The 16,246-nt window shown below is 46.5% G+C and overlaps 1 protein-coding gene across 2 annotated transcripts in view; it reads right to left on the bottom strand.

The window, feature by feature from the left end:
• Nucleotides 1-8,277: 8,277 nt before the first annotated feature.
• The window catches only part of TAF5L (TAF5-like RNA polymerase II, p300/CBP-associated factor (PCAF)-associated factor, 65kDa), a 21,392-nt gene continuing 13,423 nt past the window's right edge, over nt 8,278-16,246 (bottom strand). For both annotated transcript variants that reach the window (XM_010562666.1, XM_010562665.1), the window contains exon 5: nt 8,278-10,278. In XM_010562666.1, the coding sequence (XP_010560968.1) occupies nt 9,481-10,278 (798 nt within the window). In that variant the 3' untranslated portion in view covers nt 8,278-9,480. The remainder of the gene's footprint in view (nt 10,279-16,246) is intronic.

A 16,246-nucleotide genomic window follows, 5' to 3' on the forward strand; every position in this document is an offset into this window, starting at 1 on the left:
TCGGCCTCCTCCCGGCCACCAGACCAGCGCCCGGGCCCGGGGAGGGGATGGGGCCGGGGCCGGGGCCTGCCGAAATGGCGTCCGAGTCCGTCCCGGCCTGCCCGGTGACAGCAGAGGCCCGGCCGGGAGGGGGCCGCGGGCTGAGGCACGCCGACCCCGGGAGAGGGAAGCGGGGACTCTGCCCCCTTCCCCTCTGCCTCCCGCCCAGGCCTGTGCAGGTCACGCCGGGGGAGGCCATCTCCGGCTGGCCATCAGGCCCTGTTGGCCTGTGTCCACCGCGCGTCCTGCCTCTGTCCATGGGTTTGGTCTTGGTCTGGACAAGAAAAAATCTCCAGCCAGGGCAGAGCTGCCTTTCAGAGACACCATGTGCCTGACTCCGTGCCCAGACTGGAGCCCACAGGATCCATACAAACAGCCCTTCCTTGTTACCATTTTCTTCATGTATTACTGCTCGGGGTACAAGCCGTCTTCCAAAGAATCTGCTGCCTCTAACCCTGATTTAAGACAAGGAAACTGAGTCACCAGAGATGCAGCTTTCCTGTGGCTGTGCAGTACTGGAAGCCAGAGCAGGGAACTGACCCCGGTGTCCTGTTTTCCCCTCTGGGGAGCCCGGTATAGGGATACCTACACTTTACTTTTAAAATTTTGACTCAAGCTTCGTTGTGAATTAGTTAACGTCAGCTTGTGAGATTTGGTTTGCTAGAGCACTGTTTGAACAACCACGCTTTAAAGTCTGCCAAGGGGTAAAATTGTGTGAAAAGAGCAGGAGAAAACACAAATACAGCCTTTTGCTACCACAAATGATATAGCCAAGTTCCCAGTATTTAGGGAAATTGAGGGGTTAGCACACCCAGCGAGCGTGCTGAGGGATGGAGCCTCATCCTGGGAAAACCACCACCTTGCCAGAGCTGTTCCCCTTGATATTTGAGTAAATTAGCGTAAACCTTCCTCACAGCCCTCAGGTGACGGCTGAAACGTTTTGAGACCCACGCTGCGAAGGCAGCAGCGCGGCAGCCTCACCCAAAATGTTTGGTTTTCCTCCTTCCTCACACCCGACCTCCCTGCCCTTTACCATGCCGTCCTTTGAGCCTGCGAGGCGGAACTGTACATTTAAACCAAATCCCGTCTTCATTTTCCAGCACCTGGGGCACCTCACAGAACCAAAACGAACAAAGCCCCGCAACAGCGGAGCACCACGGCCAGCTTTCGGCTGCCGAAGCGCGGGGTGACACACAGGGGACCAGTGTCAGCCGTAGGCCCGCCAGCAGGTGTTTAGGCCATCGCCGACCCCCACTCCACACCGAGGCCTCTGGGAGCGGTGCCCGTGTGGGAGCTCACCCCTACCCACTCCACGGGTGCCAGAGGAGAGGCTTCGCTGGCTCCCGCCGACCAACGCCTCGCTTTTAATTAACGCTTCGCCCAACGTTGCCGTTAAGGCCGGGCCGCCGCGCCTTCCCCTCAGCGCCCTGCGCCGCGGCGGCCCGCCAGGGGGCGGGCCACCGCCCGGCTCCCGCGCCAGGCGGAGCGTGAGGCGATTTTTCACGCCTCTTCCTCCGCGGAGAACACCTGGGGGACGTTTCTGGCGCTCGCCGCTTCCCCGAGGTGCACTCGAAATAGAGGCTCAACCAATCGATCCCTCGGGCGAGGAGCGAGACTGGCGGGACGGGGCGGAGCTTCTCCGGGCCGTGCCGGGCCGAGCCGCCCTGGGCCCGCCCGGCGCGGCCCGAGGGGGGGAGATCTCGGCCTCGGCCTGCGCGGAGCCGCCCCGTGGGGGGGCGGAGGGGGCATCTTGACCTGAACTCCCCCCCGTCCCCGGTTTTAGGGCGGTTTCGCTGCTTTTGGTTAATTCGCTCCTCCTTTGGCAGGAGCAGGAGCGCGTTGCCGCTTCCCGCGGGTGAGGCAGAGGGCCCGGTCAGCGCCCTTACGCGGCCTTGGACCCACCAAACCCGCCTTTCCTGAGCAAAAGAGCTTTTTGGAGCAAAGCTGTGTGGGATAGTCTGTAAAAGGGGGAAAGACCCAATAAAATAAGATAGTTTTAATAGGAGGGATGGGTTAGTTGAGCCTGTTGTGGCCTGTGAGGAGCCTCACAAAGTGCCATAGTGCTCCCCAGGGGGGGCCAGCGCCATTCCCTGTGGCTGCAGGGATATCACGCCAGCCCCAGGCTGACCACCCCACATCTCCAGGGCCTGGGGATGAATTGGGAGTCTGGGCCGCTGGACAGAGAGCAAACCTTCGGCCTGGGGGAAATAGCGGGGCTCCTGCCAAACCTGCCACAGCCCGGGCCCCCTTCCCCTGTGGGGTGCTGGAAGGTGTGGGGAGGGAAAGCTGGTGAATGCAGGGGAGGATACAGGAGAAAGGGAGGCAGGTGCAAAGCACCGCAAGAAGGGCACGCTCAGGAAAGTTTGCAGAGATGTGAGTTTACGTCTTCCAGGAAAGCTTCAGCTGCTGTGGGCTGTCCTACCCAGCCTGTGCTGTCCCCAGGTTATCTGGGTGTATGAAAGCTGATGGGGTTACATGTACATTAAACTGCAAATGCTAAATTTATATTTGGTTATAGTTTTCTAGCCTGTTCTGCATCTGCAAGGAGAAACAACCGGGCACTGCAGGGCAAAAGCCTTTGCATCAAGTGAAGCAAGCAGTACAAAAGCAACACAGAGCACTGAAATCCCACAATACATGTTCTCTTGCAGTGCCATTTGAAGGCAAATGAAACATCTCCATCGTGATATTGAACCTTGTTGAAGCATGCAGTTCCCATCACCAGGTGCACAGTCCACACGAGCCAGGGCAGCGCACGCAGCTCGAGCAGCAAGGCGCCCAGGGTGGGGCTCTGGCATCCTCTTATGTAGATGTCACCAAGATGCGTGAGGTGATCTCCTGACAAAATTTTGCAGGTAAAGCAGCACCACGCGCTCGCAATAAAACAATCCATATGGACATAAACAGTGCTTCAGGAAGGTGGGTTCTCTGCACTTGGGTGTTTCCTGCGCTGGCTGCAGGATGAGAGCTGTTGGAGAACACAGGATTTTTTCTCAAGAGACTTTGGAGAAGTGATAAATAACTATGGATAAATAATTTAAAAAGAAAAGAGAAAGCCAAGCACCCCCTGCCTCCTCCAGGACAAGGAGATCTGACTGGCAAAGGTGACGGGAAGTTTACATGCAGCAGAGCTTTACATTCCATTTTTTAGGCTTTGCTTCTGAGGAAAAAAAAATAACGTAAAAAACCACAACCACCCCCAAACTCACCGATGGTTATAGAGTCATCCCAAGTGGTCATGAAATATTTGCGCTAGTGGAACGGAGTTGCCAGGAGGGAAGAGAGCGCCTAAAATTCTGGCTATTCTTCTCCAGTTTGTTTACCACATGCAGATTGCTCTGCTATTGCCTTAAGCAAAAATGGCAAAAGCAACAGCAGTCCAGCACAGAAGTCTCCAGCTAAGCTGCTCACCAGTACAAAAAAATGAGCAAAAGCTGTGCAAACATGCCTCATTTCAACTCCAGCAATGGGTTGAGGTTGTGTTAACCTAAAATACTACCAAGTCGCCTATGCACTCACAACTCCAGACCTTGGGATGCCTGAGCATCCCGAGGTTTGGGCTTGGCTGCTTTCTGGTGTTGAACTACGTGCAGCTCTGGAAGGATTTGTGCTAGTTCTAAAGGGCAACTTGTCTTTACACGAGTTTTGCTGTGCTTTTATGGATGCCAGACAAATGGCCATCCTCCAGATGCAGTTGGCACTAGTTTGTCTGGAGTTGTCTTACAGCATGACCCCAGTTTAGCACTGCAGCAAGCACACAGCAGTTTCTGCCCTTATTTGCACTGTCCTTTCCCTCTCCGTGAACTACGAAGCATCACTTGCTATTGCAAAGCCAAGTCCAGGGCTGACCCAAGGCAGACATCAGAGTGGACAGTTACTATTGCTGCTGTCCAGAGATCATGAAACTCCTGGCAAGACTGGTTTGTTACCTAGTGGCCTTTTTTCCCCCTTAATGTCCATCTACCTCTCCTCTACCCATCACTTTTAGGAACTTCCCAAGACTCACATGCAACTCAGCCTTTCGACGCTTCAGTGGGAGCATTGCTGTGCTGCTGAATAGAGTTATGGCACTCACTGCTGTCTAGGTAGCCCGCTTGCCTAAGTGTAAAAGCAAAAGTAAAGTCTGAACTGGCACCTTCCAAATTAGGGGTGAGGGATTCAGGATATCCCCTGAATATCCCAAAGAAAATCACAGGACCAAAGACTTCTCATGGATGGAAACAGGTAGTTCAGTATGCTGCAGCTTACCTCTGTTAAACAATTTTAAGCCACAGGAACAAAAAAATCCCAAACCACCCCAAAACAAAACCCAGGCTTGAAGGAAATATTTACAGGCAATTTACAAGCAAGGAAGACAGCTTGATTATTTCAACAAGCTGCCTGACCCGCCCTGCTACCCTACCAAAGCTGCTGGAGTTGGTGGTGTTGCATGATGTGTAGCAGTGTGAACAGAAGCATCGCTACTGGGTGGGGGGGGGGGGAAGAAGGGGCAGCAAAGAAATAGAAGTGGACACCATTATGATCCTGATCTTGTGCCCTGACACTCACAGCTTCTGCGCCACCTCCCATCCCCTTCTCCAGAACTGGATACCAGTACACCTCCTCCCTTTGACAGCAGGGTAGAGGGATTCAGATGGGGTTTCTCCCTCCTGTTCTCACACAAAGTATCAGAGGAGCACTGCCCATGTGCTGATAGGCTTGTACAGCACCAAATCCCATCAGTCTTGTTCTTAGCTGATCCCCTGGCTGTATAGGCTAAAATATTTTTGTTATCAGGCTTGTCATAAACAGAGGATCATGACTTCACTGAAGATCACAAACCTATGCAAAGAGGAGAGAATTTTATCTTAAATGGAGCTGCAAAGATCTGGAGTAGGTAGGAAAGCAGGGCTACCGATAAAGCAGTCTTCAGAAGAAGTCTTCTTGGGAAAGCAGGGCTACTGATAAAATAGTCTTCAGAAGAAGTCTTTTTCCTTCTCTAACCCTCATCAGCTTAATGCAGTTGATCCCTTCTCCTGTTTAAAAACAGGATGCATGTTTTAGTCATAGAGTAACACCTATGATATCAAGTATAGAAATAGCTTCCACAGCTGCCTTGTTCAAGAATTTCACTGTCCCAGGAGAGTATTTCTGCAGCATGAGAGACACAGTGGATAATGCCTTGTCTTAAACTGAGCACTTAGAATATACCACCTTCTCTGTACAACTGCTGCTCAGTGCTGTTGTATAGCAGTGTCCAGGAAACAGAAAGCCCGATGCGTGTTTAAAATTGTTAAAAAGACTACCAGTCTGGAGACAAATTTTACCAGTATTTTGTACTTGAAATACATTGAGCATGGTGAGCATTGTTGAGTTATTTCAGTCAGTTTGGGCTCCTATCCAGTACTTTTAAAAAAAACCCCACAGCTAACATGCAGCATGACGGGATAGTCTTTGGCGAGGGACATCCAGGCAGTTAATTTAACTGTCACATCGGTGTCTTGTAATGGTACAGTTTTAGAGCCTGGCTCACCGCGAGCAACCAGACACCACTCAGAAGGAAGGCCATTTCAGGACTTTGTTGAAGAACCCGCTGAGCCTGGAAGACTAACAAAGTCAGCAACAGTTGAAATAAGGTTAGCAAAACGGCCTGAAGTTCTTTTTATTTTTCTTGGCGAACCCAAAGGATCTGTTAATGGAAATATCATTTCTGTAAAATGTTTTTAGACTTGAAAGTCACTTGTAAGAGACCGCTTCTTCACAAAGGAACCAGAACGGGAAGGAATAGGATGAACTTCACCGTTGGGAAAGTCAAGACGTTTAGACTGAACAGCGTGGCAGCACGCTGCTCAGGAGATGCCAGTGTTAAAAGTGGGAAGGGCAACTTTAACACAAACCTGTGAATGGGTGTAGCAGTTTATCAGAGCAAATACCCTTTCCTTTCATGAGTATTCAGTGACTAAGCATGGATTGTACCTCACCTCAGCTTTTTCTGTATTTACCTGACACCTTTTGAAAGGGTGTTTTGCTGTTCATTGCCTTTATCAATTCAAGAGCTTAGGGAACAGAACAAAATTATCAGGTAACAGATGTCAAAAACAAGGAAATACTTTTCCCCCTCATAAAATCAGGGTGTAAAACTTGCTGCAGCAAACTGTGGAAGCTACAAATATAGAGCTGATTAATAAAAAGGATGAGACAAAATTAACGGAAACTAAATCCATCAGTGGCTATTGCAGATACATAGCCTGCAGCTCTGGAGGTCTACTTAAAAAAAAAAACCACAAAAAAACAAAACCCAAAAAACCAAACCCTGAAAAACCAAACAGTAACAGAGAGGATAGGAGTGTGTAAACCATGGAACGATCACCATCTATATGCCCTCTTTCTCCAAGCATCTCCTGTTAGCCCCTGGCTGATACCATGCAGTGTCTGATGCACTGTGCATCGTCCAGGAGGCGCATGAAGTGAGTAGAGCTTTGCAGGGGAAGGAGTACCCAGTTACATGACTGGGAACTGCGTTACAGACTGACAAGCAGCAACAGTCCCTGCTATGACACTTACCAATATTTGAGAGCTTACCAATGCCAACTTACATGCTTTTGTGGTTTTTATGATATATACCTAGAATAAGGAAGGGGTCTCTGCAAATGCAGACTTATTTCTGAACTACACAGTTAATTGAGATTACGGTCCAAATTTTGCTAGACTTAATGGTATTCGTTCCTCCCACTCATACTTTCCTACCAGTTCTGCCATGAAATACAGCCTGTCAATCAACTGCAGACATTTCTTATAGTCTAGATTATTTCCTGGTTTCCTGCCTTCAAACATTTACATTCAATGAGCACCAAAAACTGTCCACACAGTACATAAAGTTTATAGGTTTGAAGCACATTGTTATGATATTGTTTTTGCAACACCTTGGAAATAATTTTTACATCTTTTGGCCTATGTGCATATAATAGGATTTGCTTCCTAAGCCTCTTTACTCCTGTCAGTTTTGTATGCAAAATACTTCAGAATAACCCAACTAATAAAAAGCCCAATTCCACTGCAGAAGATGTTAAAGGGAAACTTTGTTCTCTGCCCATCTCACCTTTATTCTGCACCGCCCCCCCCACCCCGGCTTTCAGTTGCCGTTTGCTCTACTTCAGTACCAGAAGTCCAGCTGTTCAACATCTAAACACTGTTCAGGACATATGGCAACAAACAGAAAATGAGTTCCAGTGAACACTGGTGAGCCATATCCTTTCTAGGTATTCACACAGGCATTCAGCCAAGCACTTCGATACTTTGCTATGATACAAGAGCAGCCATTTCACAATGAAATCTTTGGGCTAGAATCTGCATAATCGAGCAAAACCACTCAAAACAACCATAGACATTACTGCAGGTTGAAGAATACAGTGCATTTAGTCTGCTAAGCAGTTATCAGCTCAGTAGATCTGAAGGAGAAGGTCTCTCTAGAGACCTGCGTAGCACAAAGCACCAGCAATACAACCACCTCTTGTACTGTTTTTTTTCAAAATACCTGATCCTGGTCTGGGATTGTTGAGCTGCTTCACACTTCTGATATCCAGCCATCAGAAGATTAGCAGTGCCATTCAATTCCGAGCATACAGAGGGGTTTCTGGTGCTCAGAGAGCTGAGCCACAGCACACACCGTTACTAATCTCAGAAAGGTCAAACACTTTTCTGATAAAAGGTTTTGGTCGTTTACCAACTTAAGTAGACAAAAAAAACCCCCAAACCAATTGCGAGCTGTCATCTAAACTCTTAAGATTGTTTGGATGTTCTCAAGAGAATTCTCTCATGAAAGTCCAGAAGCCCTGAGGGAAGCTGAAGGGAATTATTATTTAATATTGACAGCCTGTCTAGAAGACATTAGGACTGGGCCTCTGCTCGAAAGAGGCATTTTAGAACATGAAACCACCAAGTAAAGGTCATGCAGCACTACAGAATGAGGCCTTCTGGTGCACAGTGTCAACCTCAGGGGGTACCTAGATCCTCCACATGCATTTCAGCTGATCTACAAAGCTGTGTCAATACCATACTCCATGACCTGCCAAGTTAGCTCTGTGAATAGCAAGTAGGGGGACATCAAAACAGCATGCACCAAGTGAGCGAGACCACCAGATCCAGCCTCCCAGTGCCAAGCGGGCTCTGGCTCAAGCAGTGTAGGAGACGTATGCTCCTGCCCTCTCCTACCCCTGCAAGCCAGAGCAAGTTTCCCAGAAAGGGACCAAACCATTTTTTTTTTAAACTAAATGCTTTTAATAGAAAACAAAATACAAAATAACTCTTTCCAGAAAGCAGAAATATTTAATCTCTCCAAATGACAAACTAGAACGTGCTTTTTTCGCAGATCGTTGTTGTAAATGCTGATGATTTATCTCACAAAGCGTTCATGAAACTGATATTGCAACATTTTGAGAAAAATCCAACACTAGCAGAGCTGCCTCTGTGTACGCACAATAATTTAGTAATACTATTTTTTCCCATGTCACTTTGTGTTTGTCTCTCTCCCCCTTCCCCTCTCCCTAGACTGCCAACTTCCATTTACGGAAATATTTCTGTGAGGTGCAGTGGTGGACCGACATGCCCCGTTTCCATGAGGAGTCCAAACTTAGCCACTTCAGTTCTATAGTGCCCTCCCTCCAGACAAGGCAAGTCGTTTATTACCCTTAAAGCCACCGCTCTACCCCCACTGTCCTCCCATCCTCAAAACACAGTGCAAGCAGATTCAGAAAGATTCCTAATAAATGGAACATAAATACAAATATCACAGCTAGTACCAGGAACCAAACCCAAGTGACAATGCAGAGATGGGCCCCAACTGAGGTCAGATTTCCATCCCCTTAGTAAAAAGAAAGATGGTATTTTCTACTTAGCTAGTCCAAAATATTCCAGAAGTGCTACAGGGAGCTGTAATATTTAGGACCACTATCACTGTAGAAAATACATAATGTTCTTTTAATAGAAGGGTCTTAAAATGCTGGTCCTCTGCAATAACAGGAAAACAAAAGCAAAACAAAACAAAAAACACTGGGCCAGTAGTTCTCCACACACTCAAGCCTCAGTTAACAGTAGGTAAGATGTGCCCATCAATCAATGCAGGATATTTAAGTGCAGGTCAGCAGCTTATCTGGTTGGCAGTTTCACTTGTCTGGACCAGGCTTTTGGTTTCCCCAAGCTACTGGATTTACTCCCTTTTTGCCCATCCCTACAAGTACAAGATTAGAATGTATATGTATTTTCATCACTCCTCCTTTTTTCCTCACTCCGTTCAACAGCACAGGCCTTTTTGTGGGCAAGACATTTTAAAGCATTTGCATCACTCTGAATGAATATGCCTTTCAAGGGGGCAGAGGAAGAAAAGTGTTTCACAGTCAGTACTCTCAGCTTGCAATGGACTCTGACGTTCAATACACCCACCCGCTTCCCTAAGAAAAAAAAAAATTAAAGTTCCTGATTTTCTTGTGCAATTCCAGTCACTAGAAGAAGATTACAGGCCATAAACTGTACGCTCAGTACATTATTCATTTGTCCGGTATATACACCAACCAGTTCACTGGAAGACCCATCTGCAGGGGCGTTGCAGTAAGTGTTCCGAATGTCCCAGACCCGGACTGAATTGTCCATCGACGCTGAAGCAATTAAACTACTGTCGGGGCTAAAAGTAAGGCTGGTTATGTTGTCCGTGTGGCCCCTCAGTTCTTTGTAAAGAGTTCCTGATGCCAAGTCCCACAGCTTTAGCCGCTGGTCTTCACCTGCTGAGGCCAGGTACTTACCGTTGGGAGAAAACGCAAGCGCGAGTACAGGGCCACGGTGCCCAGTGAAAAGGCGCACCGAGTTGCCTTGCTGAGTGCTCCACAAGCGCACAGTTTTGTCTGTGGAGCCCGTCGCTAAGTAGTTGGAATTGGGGTGGAACTTCACACAGTCTACGTCCGCCAAATGGCCTGCGTATATTCGCAGCGGGTACGTCCGATCAAATGACCAGAGTCTTGCAGTGCGATCGTGGGAACCACTAGCAAAGTACAGGCTGCAGGGGCTAATATCCAAATCCCAGACAGGATAGGCATGTCCTTGGTACAACACAGTGTTTGTAAAACTTCCGAGGTCCCAGTATCTGATGGACATGTCCTCAGAACAAGATAAGAGTCCCGAACTGTCTGAAAGGAACCTCGTGCTATACACGGGTCCACAGTGTCCTCTCAGGATCTTCATTTCCGTGCCTGCACTGTCATCCTCTTCCTCCTGGTCAGGGAGGAGAAAAAAAAACAAGAAAGGAAAGCATGTTTATCTGTTCAACAAATACAGGAACCACCATGAGGAAAACAGGGGGGTGTTAATACAGAAGAAGTTATTTTAGACGTGGCACACTTTGTGCAACTCTGAGACACAAACATGGTTAGCACTTTTGCTACACCTAAGTTAACGCTGGAAGAGGTGGCAAGATAAGGCTTTATATAAAGGTTTTATCTTCATTTTGGGTAGCTTCATGCTTACTCCAGAAGGCACCTTAACCTGGAACTGTACGCAAACAGGGGAAGCCCCCCAATATTTTATGACATTTTTCCACTTGCTAAAAACATATGCTTATTCCCTATCCACTCTCTGCTAAACTTTTGGCTAAGATGTTGAAACAGATCTTGGCATCTGCTCTTTTGGTGTGGTCATTATCGGAAGTGAATCTCACAGTAGAGAAAAAGAAACACAGATGTCTTAAACAAAAGGCAGGAGATGGGCAAGACAAAGCATATTTGATAAACTGTCTGCTGGACATTCTTTCTTAGCCCCACACGTGAACAGAAACGCAGTAAGGCCATAATATCTCTTTCTCCATGCAAGCCCCATCAGGATGCTTTCACATCCTCACCCTTCAAGAACAGCAAATGTATGCAGCTTATTTAGGTCAAAGGATCTATTTTGGGGTAGGAGAAGATGAATAACCACAAAAATGATGGCACTGTAAACCTTTTTATCCTGTAATTCTCCAATTCAAGTAGCAGGGCAGATAGTCAACAAGTAAAGGCTTTTACGTTTAAAGGCTGTTCAGTGAGCTGTGCTAATGGAATCTCCCAATGGAGGGTAAGAGTCTCTGAAAGTCTATGCCAGTAGCACCTCTTGACACTCAAAGGCTACAGACTGCACAAGTTTCAACAAATCTCACCTCAATAGAGCATCCTTGCCTAACAAGCTGGAGTCTCACTGACATGAGTACAAGATAACCACAGCTTGGGGTGCACCAGTGTAGTAGCTCGAGACCACCCTTCCTCAGGGCTGTCAGGCAGACACTCTTCCTCAATACTGAATCAGTAACACTCATCCACAGACAATCTCAGCACATCAAATTCAACACACAGCCTTTTGTTTGTGAGCAGCCCCTTTAACTTTTATCATCGCAAACTGGCCCGTTTCCTGCAGAAGGAACACTTCCTGCCCTGAGAGGAAACCCAGTTCCCCAGGGCTGCCGGATTGCTGAAAACCAGCAGAAGTCAGTGCATCGTGAGCAGCTCTCTTAGCTGACACAACATCTCCCATCCCTCTGACCTCAGGACCCACAGACGGTTTTGCTTCAGACTTAGCAAGAGTCCTGAAAGCCCTTCTCCTCCAGTGGTTTCACATCTCATGTCAGAGGTGAGCAAACTCTGACTTAGCTAGCTCACTGCCTTTCTCTCTCTCAGCTGCGTGTTTAGTAGTAGGCAGCAAGCCGTGTTTAGCAATGCTAATTCTCTTCAGAGTAGTCAGTGCCCATGGGAGTTTTATGATGGGGCTGTGAGCCAACTTCATCTCTACGATGGAGGTGAGGCAGAGAGAAATTGCAGGCTCTAGCACGAAAAGCCCCATTCTTATTCAAATTGCTTTTTCTACCTCAGATAGAGCATTGCTTGCCGGAATCCACAGCATCTCTAGGCTATGTTACCACATTAAAGGAGAGAAGCTGATACCTGCAGCATTTTATATTACTTAATTATGACCATAAGATTCCTGACAAGTTACCAGTGGAAGCCCATTCAAGTTACCCACGTTGTACTATAGTTTCTGTGAATTCTGCAGGTCCAGATACTTAATTTTATGCCTTCAAATTCAAGCAGGGCTACTTAGGCTGTCTGCAAGCACATGCTCTTTCTCTCTTACAAGCACCTACTCTTTTCTTGTATTACAGTAGCAGCTTATTTGACAATGTCTTCCGCAGCATTCAAAACCACACTCCTGTATGGTCACAGGTAGCAAATCTTATCTTTGACTTCTGTTTGACACCCACTTAGCGTAACAACTGCACACTGCTGTTATAGCTCACCGAAAACAGTATACCTATAATGCTTTCGAGTCGCTAAATTTTTCCATTTCCCCCCATCCAAGTTAGTCTGCTGACCGCATTAACAAAGCGGCTGGAAGTACAGCCACTGTATTACTGCCTCGCAGAACCAAGCTTCATTTCTTTGGCAGATCAAGCACACTCTTCCTTGCATCCCTCAGCTACTACCACGCAGGTGAGCATTTGCAGCAGCTACAGAAGCACTGCAACCTGTGTTATAAACCAGCAGGAAGGCAGTGAATCCCTCTTCATAATATTTTTTCAGGATTCCCATTTCACACACTGAGTATGTTTCCTGGATATAATGTACCCCTGGGCACTACCCAGATATCCATTAGCTCCTTCTTAAGTGGTTGCTGCTGCAGGTTAACATAAACCGATTTGTATTTCCTTGGGATGGACAAGAAATTAAGTTATATATGCCTATTTTAATCAATAACCTACACACACACACACTAAAAGCTACCTTTTATTATTTGAGCTATCCATTTTGAAAAGAACTACGAAAACAGATTTTAAGTAATAGGATAGAACTGGAAAACCTACCAACAGTACTAAAATGGGCTGAAAAAAAGAAATTTCCGCTTCAACAGTGAACAGGAAATCTTCCTGAGCAAATACAAGACTCCCCAAAATTATATTACTAAGAAACTGAAAAGAACAAAAATGTTGGCATGTTTTGTTACACAGGACACCTTCCAAATGCTACACCTGTGGACAGACTGCCCAACTCCTCGACTATTACTTAAATCAGTAATGGATTTTGCATGACAGTCATTTGGACGCAGAAAAAATTACTGATGATGAATTTAACCATGTAAGCAGCAAATGTTATCTAGCTGACAAAAATTATCTTGATCTTCCACCCAGCATAAGCCTCAAAGGAATGAGTGAGCTTCAAAAAGCAACAATAACCTCAAAAAACCAAAACATCCCGCCTGCTTCCCCCCCGCCTTCTAACCAGTAACAGGTTTCCCTGGGTGTTGTTATCTCTCTCATCCTGAAGTGCTCTTAAGATGTCAAAAGGAAGGATCTCTTACCTGCCTACAGTAGGGATGTCCTAGCAGGAAAAGATGAGGGAGCAAATACCACAGCTCTCTTTGCAGGACATTTCTTACTGCTCCTTCCAAAATTCCCTCCCACCTGCCATCCACCAAGGTGTCAGCATCATGCCTGCTGATTACCACTTGAAGGACTACTGCCACTTAAAAACAGAACCTTAGAAGCAAAGCTGAAAGACTCAAGTCTTAGTCTTCACAGAATTTAAAGGCTGCCACTCTTGCAGCTTGGAACAGAAAGCGCTACTTTCTGTTGTTGATTTATGTAGTATCAGTGATGAGCATGGCAAAATTGCGGAGACAAACAATACGTCCATTTGCACAGCTGCAAAAATGCATTTTTATACTGGACCTTAAGTAAGAGAGACTATAAAGTGGCATTTGTGAGATGCTACTATGAAGAAAACAGAATTACTTTATCCCAAATTAGTAAGGCTCTCCTATTTCCAAGAAGCAAGACAACACTGGTGAAGTGCACTGGGGCATCACACTGATCAAAATTCACTAAAACTACACCTACTTGATGATTTTGACCTTAGTGGCACAAAGGTTTTACATGAACTAGCAAAAAATGTTGTTCTCTAATGCTTTTGCCAAGTCTCAACCGCATTTTTTAATATACATATATACAAAGAGTTAATAAACCCAATACCATAGTTTTAGTGCCACCTTGAACAAGATCCACTGAAACTAGCACAGTTTTAGACTTCTGTATCTTCATACACAGAAGGACCCACTTGCTTGCAGCAAATCAGAAACCAAGCTGAAGATTAATTATTTCAGGCACTACTATTTAAATACTGTATCCAAAGCTAATTACACAATACAGAAATCAACCAAACCAAACAAAATTTAGAAACCTTACAAAACCCAGCCAAGTTTAACATCCTCACAAGTTATTCTATAGAACTCACTGAAGTAATGTCAAAGCACATTCAGAATTTTTGTTCTTTCTCAAAGTTTTCATCAGATTTATCACTGTGAATTGTTGCTGATCAGACTGCAGTGACAGTCTGAAGCACAGCCCCTGTTCACCCTGAGCTGCATTACTGATGACTGCAGCCTGGTCAGGGTGGTCTTGTCTTGTTTGTCTTAGTATCTGTGGCTTCCACTCCTGTGGCACCCAAGCAGGTGCTGGTCTGTTCCCACCTGCAACCCCATGGGAGCCTGTGTATTTTCACTTAGGGCTCCCAGACACTGGAATTTATTTCCTTTGTAGTCAATAGGCTTTCATTTGCATTTGGGACCCATAACCAGCAGTGCACTCAGGCTGGTATCCTCCCTTAACTTTGAACTCCTGATCAGGTCACTGTTTGTTTTGTCAGTGATGGAAGTTATTCAAGGCAATGATGACTTTGATCTGTGCTGGTCTTTGACCAGTTTTTGGTTTTAGACCTGTGCACAAATACTGCAGGATACACAAAATATTAAATGGCCAAAAAGGGCCATTTGTACTCAAGCTTCCATTGCTGTTTCATAATACACTTAAAACATGCAAGTATGTGCCTACGTGCCAAAAAAAAGCCAAAACGCACTCCTGATAACCTGGCAGTATCTCACTTTCCTATAGTCTGGAGCCAAAGGAGGTGACCTGCTGATTTACCAGAGAAATTCTCCTCTGTTGTAGGTTATTGACATTTGGTTTCCATGACAGGCAATACATAGTCACATGCCCTATGAACTCTTGCAGCTTATAATGAAAACAAGTCAGTCCATAGCTCCATCTTGGGCTAGTCCGGCCCACTTACCTGCTCACTCTGCAGAAAGGGTTAGCCCGGGAAGCAGTGAGCATGCCACTGTGCTATCTCACCTAGATGCCTGCCTCTAGTTCTCAAGCTAACAAAGCAATCCCTAACCATAGATCTCTGCATACAGCAAGCTCTCTGCACTCGTCCAAAATAAACAGAACCCTGCCACTAGATATTTTTTATAAGAAAAAGCAGTGGAAAAAAGGATGTTTTTCCTGCTAAACACTCAACACAAGAACAAATGAGGCTTCCCCCCCCCCTCAAGAGGGGAGTGATTAAACAAAGGAAGAGTCACAAATTCTGATCTCTAACCAGATATAAGATGCTACGTGGGCAGCTGTGGTGAGAGAGAAGGAAGGGTGTGACTAGAAGGCAAAAGAGAGTAAACTAGAAGATGCTATCTAGCCTGGCATGTGAAGGCACACACATCCCTGTTCTTGTCTCCAGCACTCCAGAGTGGGAAGCCGCTGAAGTTTCTACACCGCAGATTCCTTAACAGAGACATTTTGCATAATTTTTCCATGCTAACTCTTCACCTCTGGTTAAGGCGATTCCTGAAATACAGTTTTGCACTTGGGCATCCCTCCTTCTTCCTGAGACCTCAGACCAGCCTCCTTTGTCTCTCTCCTTACTTTGTCTTTATTTTCCCTCTTCCTGCATCTCTCCCCTTCTCTCCACCCTCTGACTGCTTGTTCTGAACCACTTTCCTTCTAGTTTTCATTCATCACAGTGTGTTTTTACTGCCAGCATCTCATTTCATCTTCCCATCCATAAGAAGACTCCACGCTCCTCAGGGAAGGGAGCCTTCTCTAGTCACCCGTCCTTACTGGGCTGCCTGTGTAGTGCTGTCTGTTCAAGGACAGCTGGAGGAGGGAGATCAGCACCTAGGACTAACAAACTATGACCCGAGCACAAACTCATTGCAGCATTTACAGCCACTGCAGGAAAGAACAAGGATCAGAGAGGCTATAAAATTTGTGCGTCAAGGCAGACAGGCTGTGGAACAGCCTTACAGTCCCCTAAGACGTTACTAGCCCAAAATACCTTGGCAGAAAGGGGGGGGGGGGGGGGGGGAGGGGGTCCGCCGCCCCCCCCCC

The sequence above is a fragment of the Haliaeetus leucocephalus genome, unplaced genomic scaffold (assembly GCF_000737465.1).
Source record: "Haliaeetus leucocephalus isolate CR32 unplaced genomic scaffold, Haliaeetus_leucocephalus-4.0 Scaffold162, whole genome shotgun sequence".
In the NCBI taxonomy this organism is placed as follows: Eukaryota; Metazoa; Chordata; class Aves; order Accipitriformes; family Accipitridae; genus Haliaeetus; species Haliaeetus leucocephalus.